This window comes from Neomonachus schauinslandi, chromosome 8 (genome assembly GCF_002201575.2).
Source record: "Neomonachus schauinslandi chromosome 8, ASM220157v2, whole genome shotgun sequence".
Lineage (NCBI taxonomy): Eukaryota > Metazoa > Chordata > Mammalia > Carnivora > Phocidae > Neomonachus > Neomonachus schauinslandi.
This window is the reverse complement of record NC_058410.1, coordinates 86,468,060-86,491,165: the sequence shown is the minus strand read 5'-3', so window position 1 is coordinate 86,491,165 and position 23,106 is coordinate 86,468,060. Positions and strand designations below refer to the sequence as shown.

Here is a 23,106-nt window from a genome sequence, read left to right as displayed (position 1 = left end):
TTTTGTGCCCTTTAATTAAATGTTATAATTTTCTACATGAAGCTCCTGTTAAATGTATTTGAGTTGTTTTTTATAGTTTCTATTGTCATTATGAATAGGACCTTTTCTTTCATCTGATAATCTTTCCCTAGTGATTTTGTTTCATAGGTGCAATTCCTTTTCTCAGTTTCTGAGGAATTTAGACTGTTTTTGAAGTTTTTATTTTTCTGTTACCTCTGTGGTCTCTCCTCACTCCCCCACACTTTTTCTTTTCTTGGCCTTTTTTCTTTTTTCCATGTTGGAATATTTTTTCAATTATCTGAATATCATTGGCTGTATATTCATATATAAAAACAAGGCCCTAAAAAGTGACTTAAAGTTCTATATGGGTAGATGGACTTAATGAAAGGTAGATTTCACAGTATGTTAGTGAAGGATGAGCCAGCATATGAAGATTTTTTTCCCCCTTCTGGGGTAAATTTTAATCTCTGACCTGCTGGCATTCTGGGAGCAGAAGTAAAGAGAAAATTAGAGGAGGGTGCTTAGGGTTTAATATTTATGCTTGTATCTGCCTTATATGCCTACCCATTAATGAGACTAATGCTTGAGTTTAGAACCCAGCCCATTCAATTTTCCAGAGACTAACCCACCCTATCACAGTACAGGACTTGACTGAGTTGGGGAGGAAACACAGAGTTTCAGCTATTCTGTATATAGATTTTCAATAGCCTCTCTCTCTTTCAGCCCCTTGCAAAGTCCTCCTTCTGTTTCTGGTCCCTACTGTTTCCAAGTATTAAAACCTTCTGAAGGTCTGCAGAGTGCATTGGGTCCATTACCATCAATATTTCCATCACTGCCTCCCAATTCTATAAGCACTCTGATAATGTTCTCTGTCACTCTAAGTCAGTTATGCCTTATCTCAACATCTGAATTGGCAACATCTTGAGTTCACTGTTGTCTACTGCCTTTTCTTTTTTCTGTGGCTTAATAATTCGTTAATTTTAACATGGTTTGGGAGGGAGAAGAGAGATAAAGTTGTCATAATTAATTAGACATCTTGTATTACATTTTCCGATGGATATTGATGGTGTATAGAAAAAATTAATTTTATATATTGACCTCAGTGTACAGGAAATGTGATTTTTGTGCATTTATCTTCTATCTAGCCACTTTGTTGATTCTTCTTATTATTTCTAACAATTTAAAAATAGATCCTCTTGGGTTTTCTAATGAGATATATTTCTTTTTTTCTAAGTTTTTATTTAAATTCACATTAACATACAGTGTAGTATTAGTTTTGGGTATACAACGTACATACAACACCCAGTACTCATCACGACCAGTGCACTCCTTAATCCCCATCACCTATTTAACCGCCCACCCACTTCCCCTCTGGTAACAACCATTCCTTTGTTCTCTATAATTTCGAGTCTGTTTCTTGGTTTGCCTCTCTTTTTTTTCCCCTATGATCATTTGTTTTGTTTCTTAAATTCCACATATGAGTAAAATCATATGGTATTTGTCTTTCTCTGACTGACTTATTTTGCTTAGTATAATACTCATCAGCTCCATCCATGTCTTTGCAAATGGCAAGATTTCATTCTTTTTTATGGCTGAGTAATATTCCACTATATACCACTTCTTTATCCATTCATTAGTCAATGGACATTTGGGATCCAGCAATTGCACTACTAGGTATTTACCCAAAAGATACAAAAATACTAATTCAGAGGGGTACATGCATCCGGATGTTTATAGCAGCATTTTCAATAATAGCCGAACAATGGAAAAAGCCCAAATTTCCTGTGACTTTCTGAGAGCTGCATATTAAGTCTTTCATTATAAACTTAGTTTTGACAGTTTATTCTTGTAGTTTTCTCAGTTTTTGTTTCACATACTTTGAAAAATTCTTATTAGTTTCATAAAGACGTGTTCCTTTGGAAACTTCTTTATGACCTGCTTCTTTTATCAGGATGAAAAGTCCTTCATCTCTTTTAATGCTTTTTTTTCAACATTAACATTGTGACATCTGATTTTTTCATGTTAGCATTTGCTTAATACAGCTCTTTTCATCTCTTTATTCCTAATTTCCCTGTGTCATTGAGTTTGAGATATGGCTCATAAATACATTACTAGATTTTGATTTTTTTATTCAATATAAAAGTTCTTAACTTTTAACTAATGAATTTAAAACATCTCCATTTCTATAATTTCTGATATGTTTGGAATTATTTTTGTTATTTTTTTCATTTATCATATGTTCTAGTTTATTTTTGTCCCTTTGCCTTCCATTAGTTAGGCTGATAAATTTTTTCTTTAGTTCTATTTTTCCTCTACTATCTTATAAATACATTATTTGTTTCTACCTTTTGTGGTTACCTTAACATTGTTAATATGCATGTTCAAACATATTTTTCTAAAATCTAGAGCTAATTAGTATCTCTAATATTCCTCAGAAGAATAATAACCAAAAGGCTTAGCATACTTTTATTTTCTCCTGATCCTTTGCAACTTTCATTTCTCTCACCTCATTTATATTATTTTGAATTTTATATTTAAATGGTTCTATTTTAAAAATTAAAATATGTATATTTAAGCTTTTAAATAAACATTTATGTAGACTTGATGTATTTTATTACTCTCTCTGCTCTCCGTTATGTCTTTTATCTCATTCCCTCCTCCTGGATTTCTTCTTATTATTATTGGTTTATATTGTCTAGCAGTTCTTTCAGAGAGAATCCTGAGGTAGTAAACTTCAAAGTTCCTTTAATTCTAAAAATACCTTTATTTCTGCCTCTCACTTGAATAATAGTTTTGGTGGGTATAGAATTCTATCTTCAAAGTTATTTTCCCTTAGAATGCTAAAGATATTATTCTACTGTCTTCTTATATCCTGGGTTGCTCACAAGGAATCTGATGTCAATTTGATTCTTATTTCTTTGTAAGTAATCCTTCTTTTGACTCTGACAGCTTTTAAGATTTTCTTTTTATTCTTGATGTTCACAAATTTCATCACAACATATTGAGGTGTGTGTGTGTGTGTGTGAGTGTGTGTGTGTTTTATCTTCAATTTATCCTTCAGCCCAGAGGATCTTTGACGTTCTGAGAAGCTTTTCCATAATCTTTCTTTAAATGCTGCCTTTCCTTGAAATTTTCTCTATTTTTTCCTTCCGAAAGTAGTTTCAAACAGATGTTAGAACTGTGTGTCATCCATGTATCTTAATCCCCTATTTCCATGTCTTCATCTCTAATACCTTGCTTTGAGCTGGGGTATCCTTCAGTCTGTACTCATCTGTTTTGTTTTTCAGGCATTTCTCACAGTCTCTAATCTACTACAGTTTATACTTATTTTCTTTCCAGTTATTTCATGAAATCTTTTTCTATTGTCCCTAAGGATTTGGGGTGAATGGTATACATGAGGGTGACAGGTAGGAGCAGTGCTCAGTTTGCCAAGTTCATACCCTTTCAAGTTTAATATCTGTCAACAACGCTCATCAGTTGTAAAGGACCAAACTGAGGTTCAGCAAGGCAGGTGTAGCAGAAGAACTGAATGATGTGCTTGAGGTGCTAGTGAGTCTCAGGTTTGAAATGGCAAGCTGTCAAGACTCAGCTGTTGTGTTGGGATGCCTGGTGGCTCAGTCAGTTAAGCATCTGCCTTTGGCTCAGGTCATCAACCCAGGGTTCTGGGATCGAGCCCCACATCGGGCTCCTTGCTCAGCGGGGAGTCTGCTTCTCCCTCTGCCTGCTCTGCCTGCTTGTGCTCTCTTTCTCACTCTCTCTCTCTGACCAAAAAAAAAAAAAAAAAGACTCAGCTATTGTGGGAGTCAAAAGTAGACACATGTGAATAAGGAGAAACTGTAAACCTGGAGGTCACGACAGTGAGTCCAGTAGTCGGAAAATTAAATAAATGACAAGATATAAACCTGTTAATAGAAAAAGTGAATCAGAGTTTGAGATTTATAAGTGTAAAAATCTCTAGTACTGAGGGGACCCAAGGGATGGTTTATCTTTGTGGGTTGCTGATGTGGGATTTAGGTTATGTGGGAGAAGAAATGAAAGAATCTTGAGCCCTGAACATTAGAATAGCCACCCTTGTGGAAACTGAGATGACAAATGTGGAAAATAAAAGAGTTTATTTTGGAAATTGCTATTATAAAAGTTGTATTTTTAAAAGACAGCTTAACAAATATATCAGTAGAAAAATTGTGTATGTTTCATTATTTTTACTGATTCTTCATATGATAATGAGGCAAAATGTATCTCCCTTTATTTTTCAGGAATATATATTTTGTTATACTCTTTATGTAAGATTAGTTTTGTGACTTTAGACCACTTTAGTCCATATATACACATTCTTTAGGTTGAGACAGCTTTCCTTCATAGTTAGAGCACTTTCTAGATATATATGAATATTCATCTCATCATAGTAGAATGCTATTGCTCATAGAAATGGTTCTTCCTTCTCTAGATTCTATACTTTTTTCCACACATTGTGGCCATATTCTTGTCCAGAGAGACATGAATTATTGAAATAAATGTCAGTAGTCCCAAATTAGATGTATTTCAATTTTTATTAAAATTGAAGTACGTTATCAGGAAGTCCCAAGGCAACAAACATAATAAAGAGCAAATTAAAAGTCTCTATTGACACATTGAGCATTTTATTATTTCTTACAAAATTGCAGTGCATCCAGTACTTAACATTTAACATTTCAACATTTTTACATTGTTTTATATAACCTTATACTGAAAGTTTAAAAATGGAGAAGGAATAATTTTGCTAGCACATACAGTTGAGGTGAGACAAACTGGTGGAAGGAAATGACAGGTGAATTAGAAAGTGTAACTAGTCTTCAGGTATTAAAGGGAAGAGTTATCTTTGAAATTCAAATTGGGATCAGGAACTGCAGATCAGGAGTGAGCAAAGTAGTCAGCTGCAGTTATTTAAAACTTAACTTGGAAGAAAAGTCTGAATGTCTCGAGTATAGGAGGAATTACAGTTGGTTAAAGCTACAACATTATGCCTGAAGCAGGAATAAAGGTATAAGGAAGAAGGTTTTAGAACTCCATGACTTTATCATACTGAAAGTTGCCATGTTTGTGAGAATAAGTCTAAGTAACTAAGTATATTTAAGTGCTACATGAAACAAGGAATCATATGCCGAAAACCAGCAACACTTTTTTTAGTACTACTTTTAAAATAATGATGATTATGGTCATAATCAGTTGAAGTACATGCTGTATGCCTAGCACAGGGCTATTCAGCTTCTGTACATTATCTCTGAACATTTAAAAAAAAAGCTGGTGAGATAAACATGGTAAAGTTCTTTTTATAGGATGGAAAGAACTACAAAGCTAAATTAACATCTGGTAAATTTCAGCAGAATAAACAAATAATAGGAATAATTTGGGCCAAAATTTTAAAAAGATATTCTGCCTTAGCAGTATACTGGAGTGGAGGCGAGAAGATGGGGGTTGTACTTTTATTTCTCTGTTAATGAGTTGTGTTTTTTTTTTTTTCTAATTCTATGTTTGCTCTTTTCAATTTCTGGAAATAGCAAGACGGAGACTGACAGAGGAAGAGGGTAGTTTAGTTACTGGTTCTGATTGATGAAGACTTGCATTTGAACAAGATTTACACAAAGACATTATACCAGTAGTCAAATAAGTAGCAGCCCTTACCAAAATGAAGGTTCTCCCGTTCGCGGAGGAGTCACAATTAACTTATGGTTAGCATGTTCAGAATGATTAAGTTGCATCAAGTAAAATATCTGTGAAATCATGGCTGTGTACTGCTAGTGACTTGATTAACTTTTCAAAATGATTTGATTAGGACACACATTGTAATGTAATAATACAGAACAATGTATTAAGGACTTTAAAATACATATGTTATTTTTGTATTTTGGCTGTTAGCCAAATCTCATTTTATACTTTGGTCTTACACCAGGAATATCACATTTGTATAAAAGTAGTTTTTCCTTTTGGATGGCTGTTGGGGTGTAATCTTAACATCAATACAGATAAAACAACAAAGAATTATCAGCTAAAATGGAAGGATAAAGAATGTAGCCAAAAGAATTATGCAAGATGTCTGTAACTTAAACCAAAGATAGGACCATTCCCATAATTACATTTCAAGTAAAGTAGTAATTGTAATCTCCCTTGGGTTTTAATTTACATTCAGGCTTCTCCTCATAAAAAATTGAACATGCAAATGGAATTAGGATGTTATTTTTTTTTTTCTATCATAGATATTGAATACAGCATAAAGACTGCAGGGTTTCTCAGTTCTGTAAATAAGTACTCTGTCACACAGGAGAGGTAGATATTTGAAATAAAAGCAATGAGTTGAAGATTAACAATCCCCTGGAGGACACATGATGACCCCACCACCACCATATTCAGTGTGAGTCTTTTTTGTTTCCACAGAGCATCTGTACAACCACCACTGCATTTTTGCACTTTTTCTTCCTGGCTTCATTCTGTTGGGTTTTGACTGAGGCGTGGCAGTCATATATGGCTGTAACTGGAAAAATTAGGACACGGCTTATAAGGAAACGTTTTTTGTGCCTTGGATGGGGTAAGCATATTAATATACCCTTTTGTGCTCTTGTTAAGATGGCTTTGAACACATAATGAAGCTGTAGAGTGTGATTATCCCCAGGCTACTTTTCTTTGTGTTCAATTTGATATATGGAATATATATATGGTCATTTTTTAACATTCTTTGGGCATTTGGAGTTTTAAAAAGGAGTAAATATTGGATGACCCGTAGCCAGTCAGTTAAGCAATGGTGTAAGAGGAGTCCTGGGATAGCTACAGGCAGAAAAGCAAAGTGTTCTCTGCTAATATGTCCTGAAAATGCAAAATGTTCTAAAATGTTCAGGGCTCAAAACAGGTACTTGTCATGTTCACTAGTCATGTACTCCCCATAAGAAAACTTCGAGAAGTCCCTTCCAAGAGAGCTCAAAGCAATTAAGGACTGCAGCTATTCATGTCACAGGAAGAAAGTCATGTAGAGAATGAATTAAACCTCACAGCTAGTCGGAGAAACAGAATTGTTGACAGACTGAGAATTAATTATTTGCTTATCTTTATTAGGAAAAGTTTCTCTCAAATTGCCTTATGAAATGGACATCTTGAAGATCTGGGTTTTTCATAAGGCCAATTCTAATGTTTAATTAGAATTAATTAGCTAAGTTTAATTAGAATTAGTTTAATTAATTTAAGAAACTAGTTTCAGAAAACCTCAGGATTCTGTCATGTTTGCCTTTGAGTTTCAAAAGACTCGAACTAAAAAAAATGGGGAATTTTGGGCCAAATACATAAAAAATACTAGAGAATAGGATGTTTGATGGAGTCTGAAAAATTACAAGTAAGTGGACTTACTACAATAAAAGAATAATTCATACTGGAAAAAGTAGGATCCAGATCACTTAAAGATTATCCATCAGGTTTCAGCAAGGTTCTGTCATGTGTGATTAATACATTAGGGCTCTTTGCACAGGCCAATGGGAAAGCCATTAAGAAGAAATAGGAGAATGTATTCTACTTACACTTTCATAAAACTTTTGTCTGGATTTCATGTCAAAGACCTTCTAAAGATAGACTGGTATTGAATCAGGGAACACCTTTTTCATGACTTAGTGCCATAGATCCAAGAAATATAGAATCCAGGTAAGTGACTTCCCCTAAGTATAAAGAATGGCAATTTTCTGGATTGGTAACTAGCTATTTAATAACACCATTACCAAAGATCTTGAGGAGAGGGCTCACAGCTGGTCTCCAAGTTTACAGATAATATTAAACTACTCGGGAAACAAAAAAGCTAAGCCGATGGCGCTAGACTATCAGGAAGTCTGAGTTGGTGGATTAGTGTCATATGAATTTCATTATAGCAAAGTGCAACATAATAAATTTAGAAAAAAATAATCTAAATTGTACCGAATGAAGATTATTAATGCTTTAACTATGACCCAGGAGAGAATTTTTTCTAATGACTTGGTCTAGTCAATCAAAAAGTCAACTAACTCTCTCTATACACACACACACATACACACACACACGCACGTGTGTATACAGGGTGGGGGGAGATGCATATCTGTTTAAAAATATGATGTGTCCCTCTAAGATGCTTCTCATAGTTTTAAACTTGATGAAGGAATGTGATGTCACTTGAAAAGACAGAAGAGAATAGCGGGAAGGAGGGGTAATGATAGGAAGAAAGAAGATTGGTGGAGGGGACTCAAGGAGGTGATTAGATGATGGATTTTTCTACCTGGAAAGGCAAACATCATCTTACTGAAAAGAAGTCATGATCAAAATTTAAAAAAAAAAAAGAATTAAACAGCATAGATTAGACTGAGCTCTGTTCACCAAAACACAGGGATGTTCCACTGAACTTGAATAAGGAGAGTGTGATTCCTATAAATATAAACTAAAAGATGTTAGGTCAAAATTGGCACAGGTATGCAGGCAATTGAATGCTAAGAGGGACTGATGAATGTGTGGAGAGATGCCTACCTAGAAGTCCATGAAGAGAAACTGTCATATATTTTCTGAATTTCATTCAGGATTGTTAAAAGGAGGATAATCAGGAGGCCCCAAAATTAATTTCTTCAGGCCCTTAACCTTGATCCTACATTCTTGTTATTATAAGTAAATCATAAAGAATGAATTATGTGATATAATTCATTTTTTTCTAAGTACAACTGGATGTGGATCAATATGGGGCCAACTGAATGTCCCACTTCTGTGATATTCCATCAGAGCAGAATATCCATTTTTTGCCTTTCTGATTTTATAACTACAAATTTCCTTTATAACAGTGTAAACCCCTAGGGAAAAAATAAAAGATATACTAAATCTCTGTTATTAGTTTCCTTTAAACCCATGTCAAATGTGGTGGTAACCTAGCAACATTAGAGAAGTGCACTGAGTTAAAAGACCAGCTGTCGCCCTCATATTTTTGTACTTGAAAGAAATTTTGTATTGGAAACATACTTTATTGAAAGAATTAATGCAATGGTAGTTCCTTCAATGTAAGCATTTTGACTCTGTCCTAGCTTTTCTTGAGCCAGAGTGCACAGTGGTTACAGCTGAATGTGAAGTGTGACAATGCTTCTCTTGCAGGTTTACCAGCATTAGTAGTGGCCACATCAGTAGGCTTCACGAGGACGAAAGGATATGGCACTGACCACTAGTAAGTCCATCCACAGTGATAAATCATAAATCATCATCTATGCTTCATTAATCTTGGTTGGCACTGCTGATGGCTTGCATTTTGTCCCTGAGTCATTAACTATGGTAGAAATCATATTAGTGTGGAATGATATAAGGGAGCTTAAATGCACAGAGGTTAGGAAGTAAATGCCGAAGCCCTGTGCAGAATCCTTGTTTCGGTTTCCCATTGCCTCATAAGACGAGTGCATTTCAAAATGTTTCAATATTTACTTTGTGTGTTTAATCTCAAATACATTTTTTTAGAACTGAATAAACCTCGGTGTTTATCTTTTAGAATATGATTCTGCTCTGAGCTTCCGATTTCACTAATGATAATATATATTGGTATCAACCAAGTTGTGTCATGTTAGTTCAGGTTTTGTTGCCATGTTAAGGTAATACTAAAACTTGCAGAGCAGGAGAATCAGTAGAATAACACGTTAGAAAATGCCTAGGCTATGGGAGAAATTAGAGGGAAGAAATAGGGTATGGTATCAGCCCATCCTAATCACAGCTGTAATACTGATAAATTCTGTGAGAGATTTTATAAGTAAGCGTTATGTTTAACATTTAAAATGTAAAACAATACACTTTCATATTTTACTTCATCTGCTCTTTCAAGCTGAGGAGGCAGTTGAGAAATGGAGAAAGAGATGTGCACATCTTATTAGAAGCATAAATTTTTGAAGTGAGATTTTTGGTTCGTCTTCAGGTTTGAGATAGGAATTACCACTAATTAGACCTTCTGGTGGGTTCATCCAAATGGAGATTGTGCCAAGACACATCATGTCACCTGCCCATCCGAAAGAAATTTCCAAAGAGTTTACAGAACTCATATCATTAGAACACTTGTTTTTCTTCTGCAGTCTATATTATGTGAACACACAAACAGGCAAAACTCCCCAGTCATCTCTGTTGTAGAGTAGGGCTTATTACTACAGCGCTATTACCTTTAAGCCATTACTTTTTACAACAGTATGACTCTTTGGTAAAACCCAGCATTTGAAAGGCACTGTATTGGGGATGTAGAAAGAGATAGGATTATGGATGATACGGTTCCAACTCTCAAGGAGTTTGTGATTGAGACGGAATACAATATAATGAGTAATGCATGTATCAGTTTGAAGATTACCTTGCACAAAAATATAGTAGAAATGTAGTGGCAGTCTAAGGGATACCGACTACAGTGTTGCATCAGACTAAAGGCTACAGTGTTGCATCAGACTAAAGGCTTTTTCTCTAGTTATTTCATTTAAAAAATAGATACTAAATTATCAACCCCGAAGTGGGAAAGTAGAATTTTATGTGTCCATTCCTATGGCAAGGAGAAATAAGTAAAAGCAGACTTTGAACACACACAGACAGACACATTTGTGTTATGTATAAATTAATACATGTATTGACATGTCTGTATGGGTAAGGTTACTAGGTTAAAATTTTTAATTAAGATATAATTTATGCAGAGTAACATTCACCCTGTTCAGTGTATAGTTCTGTTGGCTTTAACAAATGCCTAAGTCAGGTAACCACCACCACAACCAATATAGAAAAGTGTATTCTTAGAACAGATACAGAACAGTTATTGTTAGTGGTGGTTAATTTTGGAGGCAGCATGTTGATTCTGTGGACTTAAAGTAATATTGACAAGGTCAAATGTCAAAAACAGGTGCATGAAATAGCGGGCATGATTCATTGCATCAGCAGAAATAAAACATTTCCTGGTATTTTCCTTATATTGACTCTCCTGGACTCTGCACACGCAGATGGGCCACCTTACGAAGCTTCCAGGGTCAAGCCCCATGTCTTCTTCATGGCCCTCTCCTGTGAGAAAACAAACGTTCTTACTCAAATGGGTTACCAGGTCTCTACCATCTCTCTAGCAACGTAAACCTGCATATCTTGGTGAATTGAGTAATTGAAATAAACACAGCTGCGCTTATTTTTATTCAAAAGCTTATCTTTAGTGAATTGGCTTAGTAGTCTGGGGCAAAAGTAAAATCAGAAGGAAAAAAAAGTGTACAAAATATAGATTATCCATTCCCTGCAATGATGGCTTTTAAACCAATTTCTCCCAATATCTCAGTGGCCTCAAGGAAGAACCCGTAAATGACATATGCAAGACTCTAAAAGCATGCTGTTCTTGCTTAAAAGAGTATTTGAAAATTTTCATAATGGATATAAAGCAGCATTTTACAAAATTATGTAATAGTCACCTTTGTACTGAAAGTCAATATAAAAATCGCACTGCAAGAGTAATTTGTCTAAAATGTTTTAACTGCCTGAAAGTAAGGCCTTATATTAAAAGTTTCTTTTCTGTGAAAGGTATATAGTATTTCTCACACATGAAATGCTCTAATTTTAGTTTTTTCCACATCTCCTAATGCCTTTTTGTTTAATTACAAGCCTTTGATATGTGCCAAAATTCGAGCACTAAGTACATACATATTCAGGTAATTTATATCATACTTCAGTGGTTTAACACTTATCACTAATTTTTGTTAGTTTTTATCTGATGTTATTTTTAGCTGCTGGCTCTCTCTTGAAGGAGGACTGCTCTACGCTTTTGTTGGACCTGCAGCCGCTGTTGTCCTGGTAAACATCAAAATCAACTACTTTTGTTTGTTTTCTTAGCCGAAAAAGACTACTTTGCTTCAGTTAGAGTGATGGTTTTGTATTTGTTGTGTAGAAATTTTAGAGTTCAATGTATTATTACTTAATTATCAGTTATTACTTAAATTTGAATATCAACTGCTATTTAGACCCTTATTACTCTAAAATATTCTTATTTTGAAGACTGAAGACTATTAAACGTGGGAGTGTGGGATTTCTCTTACAGTAATTTCACATTTGTGAAGAAGTTCAAGTAAGTTTCAACAAATTCTTCCTTGTTAATGTATAGAATTTGACCCTTTATTATATCACCTTATACTATGCTGTATGATCTACATCGTTGTTAAGATCTCTTAATCTTGATAACTGCTGCCTGCTAGCAAATATCAACAAGAAAATACATGTCCAAATGTCAGAGTTTCTCAGCCTCAGTGCCACAGACATTTTGGACAAGATATTTCTTTGTCGTGGGGCTGTCCTCTATATTTTAGGATGTTTAGCAGCATCCTTGGGCTCTACCTACTAGACCAGTAGGAACGTCAAGTCGGTAAAAATCAACAATGTCTCCAGACATTTCCCAATATTCCCTTTGGACAAAAATAACCCCCAGTTGAGAGCCCCTGCCATATTTTATGCATAAGGATTTAAAATGTTTCTTTTTGGAATCATGGGAACATGAAAATTTTCTACCAATTTTCCTTTCTTTCTCTCACTCTGATATTATTAATTACAAATCTTTCTGGTCTAATAAATCTTTAAATGAAAATGTAAGGGGGGAAATGGTCTGAATTAGTACAAAGATCCACATTGCTGTGCAATTAGAGTTCTAATTGGAAAATTACCCTTTGGTTTCTTGAAAAATTCATTCAGTAAATTAGAAGCTAGCTGTATCTTTCTTAATAACTCTGTATAACATTTTCTTTCTTTAAAGTTTGCTCTCCCTCCTCTAAACTATAACAGGGAGCAGAAACTGTGCATGATTCACAAGAAAAAATCTAGGCATGAGTGTTAGAGAAAAGCATAGGGAAATTGAAACTATTAGACACATTTTTGTCTGCTGCATTGAAATCTTTTTTAATCAATTGAATTATTTCCCTAAGCTAAGTTAATATACATATAACCCTAAAATGGAGAAACAAAGAGTATGTGTGTAATTGAAAAACCAAAGTATGATCTTTGGAGTAGTGATGGATTCCCTCATGATTAAATTGTAGATTAATAGAATCCACGAAATACACTTTTTTCTCTTAGTTCATATAATTATAGAGAAATATGAAGATGAGTAAGTCTTTCTTTTGATCAAATGGTATCTTGCCAGGGAAGCTATGAAGAGTGACAACTCCTAAGTCCCTACCTAACACTTGCTTTGGATCTTCATTACACCAGTAGTTAAACAGATTTCAGCTTTATATTTTATCTGGCCAATGTGCTGGGGAAATGGAATTTTCTTTCCTTTTTTTTTTTTTTTTAAACTAGTCATCCTGTTTAAAACAGATTGTTGTGAACTGCTAGTTTCGATGTAAAGGCTTCACCATTTGCATTGGGGGATGCACTGAGATTCTGTTGATCATGGAGGGTAAGGGGCAGGAAGGCAAAAAGAAGAAAATATTTTTCCTTGATTATCTTGTTTCAGCATTGGACTGGATTCCTTTATCAGGAAGTGCTGGTAGGTTAGAGAACTGTGGGTGCTTATCATAATAAGCTGCTACAAATAGACCACAGCTATCTCTACAGCTTTTTACAATTTTACTTGAGAAAGAAAAATATGTGTGATTTCATTTCAGATGTATTATGCAAAAGACCTTTTAAGTGAGAGTAAGAGAGTCTTAGAAAATGCTGAGAAGTGTTCAGTAGAGCACATTATAAGAACTGGTGTTAGTGTCCATCTCTTAAGGGATTCTGGTGAGTTGAATAGGCTTTCCCTTTTCTAGAAAAACATGGTACATCAAAATGTGCTTCACCCACAGGAGAAATAGCCACACCACCTCAGGAATGTAGGCATTCTATTCTCATTGCTGGGGACAATGACAAATCCTTAACACCTTTGCCTGCCTGGGTGCAACCTAGTCTCACACTGTGAGACTGAAAATCTTTTGATTCTCCTAGGGTAAAACTCATTTGGCCAATTGATTTTAGTCAGGGGTGACTTAGAATGCCAGATTGGTATAGTATGGCACCGTTTACAAGTTAGACAATTAAATGGTAATTTCCTCAGTGTTAACTGCAAAGCATGGAAATTAAATGTACTTACTGTACTTTAAAACTTTAAAGTAACACACCACTGTTAAATTGTTCTGTTTCATTGTGCGCTTACAAAATATTTGATAGGTGCTTTATATCACTATTGTGAGTTCAGAATTCAGAAATGGTTATTAATAAAAGAGGGTTCTCAGGAGAAAAGGGGACCTGATTCCCTCCAATATCATTGAAAGGTCAACCTTTGTTTCTGTTTGACAGGTCAACATGGTGATTGGCATTTTGGTATTTAATAAACTTGTTTCCAGAGATGGGATCCTAGATAAAAAGCTCAAACACAGAGCCGGGTAAGCTGCAATTGGTGGATTTTGAAGGTTCTTTACCAGTGAATCCCATACTCCAATTCCAGATCATCACTGACTGCATTTTAACTGTGCCTTGAATTTTGTTCCTGATGAACCAGCGTGTCTGGTAGATTCTGCCATTCAAGTTTTCAATGTGCTGTTCCTAAGTAATGCGACCAATATCTAAAAATAATTTGAAAGACCATTAAGAAAGTCTGGATTTGTTTGTGCATATTGCCTGTTTGTAAGATAAGAAGATTAAATGTTAAGGCTGGACTTAAAATACTTGTTATTTTTTTTTCAAGTTTTTGTTTAAATTCTAGTTAGTTAACATACAGTGTAATATTGGTTTCAGGAGTAGAATTTAATGATTTATCATTTAACATATAACACCCAGTGCTCATCACAAGTGCCCTCCTTAATGCCCATCACCCAGTTAGCCCATCCCCCACCCACCTCCCCTCCAGCAATCCTCAGTTCTCAATAGTTAGGAGTCTCTTAGGGTTTACCCCCCCCCCTCTCTCTTTTTCCTTCTTTTCCCTGTGTCCATTTGTTTTGTTTCTTAAATTCCACATATGAGTGAATTAGTATTTGTCTTTCTGACTGACTTAGTTTGCTTAGTGTAATACACTCTAGCTCCATCCATGTCATTGCAAATGGCAAGAGTGCATTCTTTTTTATAACTAAGTAGTAGTCCACTGTGTGTGCGTATGTGTGTATCTTCTTTATCCATTCATCGGTTGATGGACATTTGGGCTCTTTCCATAATTTGGTTCTTGTTGACAATGCTGCTTTAAACACTGGGTGCCTGTGCCCCTTTGAATCAGTATAAAAATACTTATTCTTAGGTGAGCAAGGCCCCCTAGTTTGGGTCACAAAGGACGGGATAGTAGGCTGAACATGTCGGTGTGTGACACCACTGAATCAAGACAAGCAAGCTCTACTAGGGCAAAAACACTGCATTTTCTTTGATTAATCGTATATTTCAGAAAATTTCTTCACATGAAATAATCACTTATGAAACACCATTCTTGTCGTATATATTCATTCTTTATGATGTTTTGACTATAACTTGCTAGGAAGACTTATTCATAATTTTCACTTGCACATTTGAACCACTTATAAAATTTAGAAAAGCATCTCTTTTAATTTTACTGTCATTATGATATCACCACATTTAATGACTAATAACATTTCATAAGCAGGTTGATAGCAGCTTTTACTGTAAGGTTACATGCTCACCTCATTATATAAATTTGTAGAAATTTGAGTGAAATATTAATGCTTTTGAATTTCCCTTTGTATCTTTTCTTATGAAAACTTTATAGCTTTATCCTTTCTCTTTGTACTTTCATTCAAAACTTACCTACAATTGCTATTTCTTTAATAACTTATGTTACTATTTAATAGTCACAGTATTTGATCACTGACCAGTGAGAATTTTAAGTCCTTTATGTTTCGGTAATCTATGTAATAATTTATATAGTAAGGTAATCTAGGTATTGTTCCCCCAGTCAAAGACGAGTAAAATGCTTTGAATATAAAAATTTGGTATCATTCATGTCAAGCTTTAGAGCTGTAGTGGTGTAATCAGAACATCATTGGAAAAAAGGGGGGGCATCACTTCCCACCTAGAGACTTTTTTTCACTTTAGGTGAGTCTTCATAGCATCTTTAACTAGGTAAACTTGAACTTGCACAGACACTGAGCTTTCTATACCATTTGAACTTGAAGCTTTCACATTCTTATTCTTGTTAGTCTGCCGTGTATGGTTGGAATTGGAACAACAGCTTCAGTATTTCTGTCCAGATTAATCATGTAAGAATAAATCCATCATACTGAATACGGGGTATAGAACCTCGGTTCTGCCACTAGTGACATAAACTCATGTGTCTGTGTGTATACACACACACACACACCTACACACACATACACACACACACATCTTTTTTTAATTGGAGGGGTGGAGGTTTATTGGTTAGGATAAAGCCTTGAAGTAAAAAATATTTTTGAACAAAGCCATACTCAATATCTAGCTCTGCAGTTTACTGGCTATGTGTGTCTTTGGGCATGTTAGGTAGTTATTCTGGAGTTCAGTCTTCTCACCTGTAAAATGGGGATAATGATTTTTGCCTCATAATAGAGTGTATGAAATACAATGTGTACAGAGGATTCATTAGAATAGCAAAGAGCAAACACTCATTCAACAAATGGTGGCTATTGTTAGGATGCATTAAATGAAGAAAATAGATTGTTTTCAAATGACCCTGACTTCTATCAGTCAAGCATCTGTGATTCTGCCATTCATGACATTAAGGTCAAAAAAAAAAAAGAGAGAGAGAGAGAGATGGGATCATCAGAATGAGTATAATGCTAAGGATGTATTAAATTTACAGTCAGTATTTTTTTCTCATTTAATCATTTTAAATGTAAGATCTGGTTTGATTTACATAGCTCTTTGTAAAAGATAACATACGTTTAAGAGAATGACAAAATTGTCATATTATGAATTTAGAAATTATCTACTTTAATCTACATATTAATTTTAAAATATCTATTTATGAAAATGTTATTAGAAGTTACATCTGTTTTACTGGCAAAATTGAATCTGTGTTTTTCTAGTTCAGAGGCCTCCGTTGGAGAAATAGAAATGTTTTTAATATGTGTTATAAAAGCAGAATGCTGGTTACTGTTCAAAGTGGAAAAGAATTATCAACAAGTTAATGATTCTAGATTTTAAGAACTCTTTTCTATAATATAAAATGCAGTTTTTGCCTAAGTGTGTATAGATTGAAATTTGCTATTTCCAAGTGTGATTGAAGGAAATTTTGTAGAAGAAGTATCTGAAGCTAATTTTAGTTTGCGGAGAATCAGTGAGGACAGTCATAAAGATTTCAGTGAACAACAAATAATTAGAATTAACTAAAGAAACACTGAGCAAGAAGCTAATTAACAATTGATGTTCCTAGTTATAAATATTGACCATTTCACATTGGAAATATGTAGATATCAAGTGTTTTTTGAAATATTGTTTATTATTTAGAACCAGTATGTTCCTATTCCCATTTTATTGTTCCTGTTTCCTCCTTTTTATAATTAATTATTAGAAACTGCCAAGCAATAGTTTATGTTCAATAAATATTTATAAAAGAATGAGTAAATGAATATTTAAGAAATACACAATAGCTTGACAAGTTTTTAATACCCAAATTATATTAAGTTTTTCTAATACATGACATATATTTACCAAAGAGGGATTGATTGCCATTAATATATCTTATGCAAAATAATTGGAAAGAATGAAAAGATAAAATGGCATGTTTATTCAAATATGAATATTTTCCTTGTTAACAAATATCTCAAGCAGGATATTTCATTTTTTTTTTCTCTTTTTTTACAATGGAACTTTCTTATCTACTATTTTAAATTGCTTTATCTCATCTACCTGAAGTTAAGGAAACTACCAGGGTCTTATACAAATATCGTGAGATTTTTTCCAAAGGGAAAGGGAGTATTTTCTTTTCAGGGGATTTTACATAGTATCAATAATGAACCAATCAGATAATTTTTTTTTTTTTCTAAGCAAAAGAAAAAGAAAATTGGGAAGGGAAGCTTGTAGACTCCAAGACCCTGCAGGAGTAGACAGAATAACCTGGTGCCCTGGTAGATATGGTAACATTTGAACGTATGGGAAATTCAATTTTTTTTAACTTAGCACTTTTTATTTTATATATATATAATTTCCCCTGTAACAAAGACCTAAATTTTATTTCCCATTGCAGCAACCCTGTTTAGCATTTAGACTGTGTGTTCTTCATACTATATTAATTCCTGTAGCATTCATACAGACTAGGGGAGAATATCCTATCTCCCTTGGTAACCTATCTTTCCTGTACTCCATATGCATCTAATAATAGAATTCCAAAAGTGTCCAACTAGTTAACATCAAGCATAGTTTTCAACAGTTAGTTCTGACTAAGGGAAGTATGTATAGGCCTTTCAGTCAATCACAAATCAATCTCAAAGAGAAAGAAGCATTTCAAATACTGGCTTAATATTTATTTTCAGGAAAGCCCATACCTAGATCAAATTCATTTTTCTTAGGGCTAAAATACTTGTTTATATTGTGTACTAAACGAAAATTAATTTTTAGTCATCTTTGGCTTTTCAATCTTGTTTTAGAGCCTAGAGACAGTGTCCTTAAATTAAGAAAGATAGCCACATTTGTGTTCAAAGCACAAATACCAAATAGCGTATCTTCTCTGATAAAGGAAACAATAGATCAGTCATGCCTTTTTAATATTAATCTGATGGAGCTTAACAAAATTGAAGATACTCAAATATGTAGTTAGGACAGTTGTGTGCATTCCTGCTTTTCCTCAGAATAATCTCTGGGGCTTTAAAAAACACAGATGCCCGGGGCAGCTAGGTGGCTCAGTCAGTTAAGCACCCGATTCTTGGTTTCAGGCCAGGTCATGATCTCAGGGTCTAAAGATTGAGCCCCGCGGTGGGCTCCAGTGGAGTCTGCTTGAGATTCTCTTACCCTCCCCCTCCCCCTTTGCCCCTTCCCCCCCTTCCAAATAAATAAATAAATAAATATCTTTTAAAAGGGGGGGGACCAGATGCCTAAGCCCCACTGAATTGGAGTCTTTGGGGTTGGGTATATATATCTGATACGCAGCCACTGTGGAGAACACTGCTGTAAATAGGCACTCCTTTGAGAGTAGTTTCAGACACACTGGCATGTCCATTGAGGCACTCATGATCCAACTGGATAGACCGTTGCTTACTTGTTATTGTGAAAAGTTTGGTCTCATGTGCTAGGACACAGGTCCTGGGTTGAATCAGTAAAACGAATGATTTAGTATCATGTTTCCCACCCCCACATCGAACTCTAAAAGCTTTGATTTTTCTCCTGGGGTCTACTGGTCAATCTATCTACTTAATAGCTTTCAGATTTATTATTTCATCCAAGCACTATTCACAAATGAGTGCACTTCTTTAGAAGAAACCAGACGTTCTGAATTATGATCATCTTGTGATTTTTCTCTGTCCTGCCACTTTTATTACATTACCTGTCCACTAAATATTATTTTGAAGAAGCCTATTGGGAAAACATATATTTTAGACATTAGCACCACAAGAGAATGGACAAGAGAAGTATACCACAGAAAATTATTTCAAGATGTTTTGAACTTTGATTCAAGTAATTTCTTTTTGGTTTTTCATGAGAGCATTATGTTCTAATAAACCAGTCATTTTCAAGGGACTCTTCTCTAATGTAAAGGGTGTACAAAGTTTTTCTGTGTAGCATGACTTTGCTTCTGTGATATAGTAGGTTAAATCTGAGTTACTTGAATCTAAATTTACCTGCAAAATCCTCCAGACTAGAATAGACCATGTAAATGCTGTTGAACTGGAGTTTATGAAAAAATGTTCAGAAAGAATATTTTGAACTTAATGTTAAATGTGTTTTATTAAAGCCTTAAGCTATCACCCCTTTTATTATAAACTAATATTTCATCAAATTTCATCAGCCCCTATATTCAGATCATCCTAAAATGTGGATAATACATTGATGCTGTAAGAAATTTCAAAATATGAATCTGTTGAGATAAAGGCTACATCTCCCACAAATGATTAAACACCTAAAATATATATCTTCTTATACTGGACTTCTGATATACATGTTTACATTTCAGAAGGTTTTAACTAATATCATGTGCCTTCTGCAAATGACAATGAAAATCTTTGAAGCCAGGAGTCCTGATGTGTTTGATAACCAGGGGTCTGAATAAAGGGTTTTCACTGTATGTCTACACAAGCACATGCTTATGTTTAACTCAGTGTACTGGATAATTTTGAACTGTAGACACCGGGCCATTTATGATGTAATTGTTGGAAATATGCTTTTGCATGCAACAAAGGCCCATTGTATTAAAAGGTAAATGTTACAAAATAATGTGTAGTGTAATTGCATCTTTAAAACAACCTGGAGCATTCATCTTTGATAAATAAACTTTTCTGCATGAAATCGTATTTAAAAGCTAACTTGCAGCAGCAACGTGTTTTTTTTTGGTGACAATTCAATATTTTGTTCTTTTTGTGGGTGTTCTGTTTGTTTGCAGTCAGATGAGTGAGCCTCATAGCGGTTTGACGCTCAAATGTGCCAAGTGTGGAGTAGTTTCGACAACAGCTTTGTCAGCCACCACCGCCAGTAACGCCATGTTAGTCCCAATCATTTACATCTTCTCGTGACAAATCTTTTACAGTGCATGTGAGAAAATGCTATTGTGGAAAAAAAAAAAAATCATGTTTGCTACTATTGGAGCTAAGAGCATACTTAACTATTTATAATTGGCAACTGCCTTTATAACTAGTGTGGGATTGGCTATAAAAAAATAAATAAAACTATCCAATGTTATCTGCTTTATGGTTTCCAAGTGAACGGTCTTGGTGCCACATCCAAGAATGCTTTGTTGAACGGGGGCTTAGTTATTGCCTGGGGCATGACGTGCGGCTCCGTCACAGTGCTCTCTCTCTCTCTCAACAGGGCGTCTCTTTGGAGTTCCTGCGTGGTGTTGCCCCTTCTGGCTCTGACGTGGATGTCTGCAGTTCTAGCCATGACAGACAAACGCTCCATATTGTTCCAAATACTTTTTGCCGTGTTTGATTCATTGCAAGGTTTTGTGATAGTCATGGTCCACTGCATTCTTCGGAGAGAGGTAAGAAAGAGAATTCCTCTGGCAGAGAGGGATGATGGTTAGATGCATATTTTCCTTGTTAACAAATAGGATCTTTTATTTTAATATCTTCAGATTAAAATCATCTCCTCTAAAGACAATCATTGGAAAGTCAAAGCTAAAGGGGAAGCTTTAAGGCAAAGTTCAAGAGGGCTCTTTGGACCCTGAAGGTGACAGTTAAAACAGATGGGACTGTGCAAGAGAAGATGCTTCCCGGCGGGGGGGGGGGGGGGGGGGGGGTGGGGGGGGAGGGTCCCAGGCACCAGGGAGAGTAGAGTCGAGAGAGGTCATAGGTGGAGAGAAGTCTGTTAGAGACACTGGTGGATAAGGGTGCGGGGTGGCATCTTTTTTAAGAGGCATAGTTCATAAACATAATACAATGATATCTCTTAAACCCATTCCCAAATTCCTGCTTCTGCACACAGCATATCCCGATTCCTTCATACTTAACTAATTTCATTTTAGATAGAAAATGTTGAAGATTGCTCAATGGTTCTTGTGTCTCTATACTAAATTAAGGTTGCTAAAGGTGAATGATTTTGAGATGGATGTTTATACTTAGAAAAAAAATGTACACAATGGAACACGAAAGGCAGTAATTGTCCCCAGGAACTATAGATCTATAATCACAGCATTTCTCCAGGTCGTGGTTGAGGTTTATTGTCAGCAGTGAGGAAAACAAGTCCTCCTTCATGAGCTGAGACACTAACCTGCGCCAAATCCACTGAGCAGTGATAGACGTCAGACGTGAGTTGTTTAGCAAGAAAATATTGTTTTCCAAGCAGTGCAAAAATTATGCTCAGTGCTTGCAAGCACTGACACAGTGTTTACAAGGTTTATGAGTCCTTTTCGTGTTTGCTCTGGGGACAGTGGCGACTAAAACACAATGACACAGTGCCATGCTAGTAATTTTGAAGAAATAGTCTACACTGTCATTTCACATTATCCAGCTTGTTTGAGAACTTTATCATGATGTGCACATTGCAGAAAGACTCATGGGCATATGACTGCACACCACACAGTTTTTACAGTGATACATGAAGGTAACCAAAGGTTTTTACCTGATTTACCAGATAGGAAGAACAATATTTCTGAGCTACTTCAGTAAGGTACAGATGTCGGCAATAAACTCACATGTGTATTCTAAGAACATTATATGATGAAAAGAAGAGTGACTTCACATTGCAAAGGAGGCAATATTTCATCATCTAAAAATCTCATTCAGCTTATAGTTGCCAAGCCTTTTAATTCCCTCATCACAAATATCTACTTAGAATATCAGCATTTAAAATCTTGCAAGTATTCAATTCTTTGTAGACCAAAATTAGGTAAAAGTTAAAGGGAAATTGAATAATTTAGGGCTACGTTATTCTCTAGCTATAGCTATCTTGTGGTCTTCTGCATTATCTAACAAAATTGTTCTAAGCAAATAGACACATGATGCATTTTTGATTGACAATTAAGGATGAACAGTTGCGGGTTTTAAGCAAGATACATAATATATTTATGCAATTTTCAGAAGATATCAACAGTGTAGGTGTTAAAGAGGAGAAAAGTATCCTATCTCTAAATAAGCCTCTCTTTTTCTTCAGAAATAAGCTTTGGAGATAGCCCTAGGCTATGTTAAAAATATTCAGGTTTTAAAGTAACAGATATTTTGGTGGCTTATTATCAAATTTTTGTTGCTTACATGAAGAAAAATATTTGGCACAAAAATTTATTTCCATCAGAACTTTTCCATACTTGCTAATTGGACTGGTAACTGTCAAAAACATGATTTAAGGGTAATTAAATCATATAATAAATGCTTCTGCTAAAATATCTGTAAGTATATGTTTTCTGTTTTAATAGGGAGTAAAAATATGAATATTGGCCCTGTTATTCATTTTCAATGATTAGTTCAAATTGAATAGTTTTATGGCTGATAAATTAATAGCAGAGTGTCATCACTCTCATTCCGAAACTGAAATGAAAAACCACATATCCATTAATTTTGCATTGACCTTAAT

The 23,106-nt window shown here is 34.9% G+C and overlaps 1 protein-coding gene across 1 annotated transcript in view; it reads left to right on the top strand.

Annotated features, from left to right (window-relative positions):
• Positions 1 to 23,106, top strand: part of ADGRB3 (adhesion G protein-coupled receptor B3) — a 709,573-nt gene that overhangs the window by 636,016 nt on the left and 50,451 nt on the right. The window contains exons 21-26 of the mRNA XM_021691966.2: positions 6,412 to 6,562; positions 9,115 to 9,184; positions 11,730 to 11,796; positions 14,272 to 14,357; positions 20,483 to 20,581; positions 20,908 to 21,079. Coding sequence (XP_021547641.1) covers positions 6,412 to 6,562; positions 9,115 to 9,184; positions 11,730 to 11,796; positions 14,272 to 14,357; positions 20,483 to 20,581; positions 20,908 to 21,079 — 645 coding nt within the window. The remainder of the gene's footprint in view (positions 1 to 6,411; positions 6,563 to 9,114; positions 9,185 to 11,729; positions 11,797 to 14,271; positions 14,358 to 20,482; positions 20,582 to 20,907; positions 21,080 to 23,106) is intronic.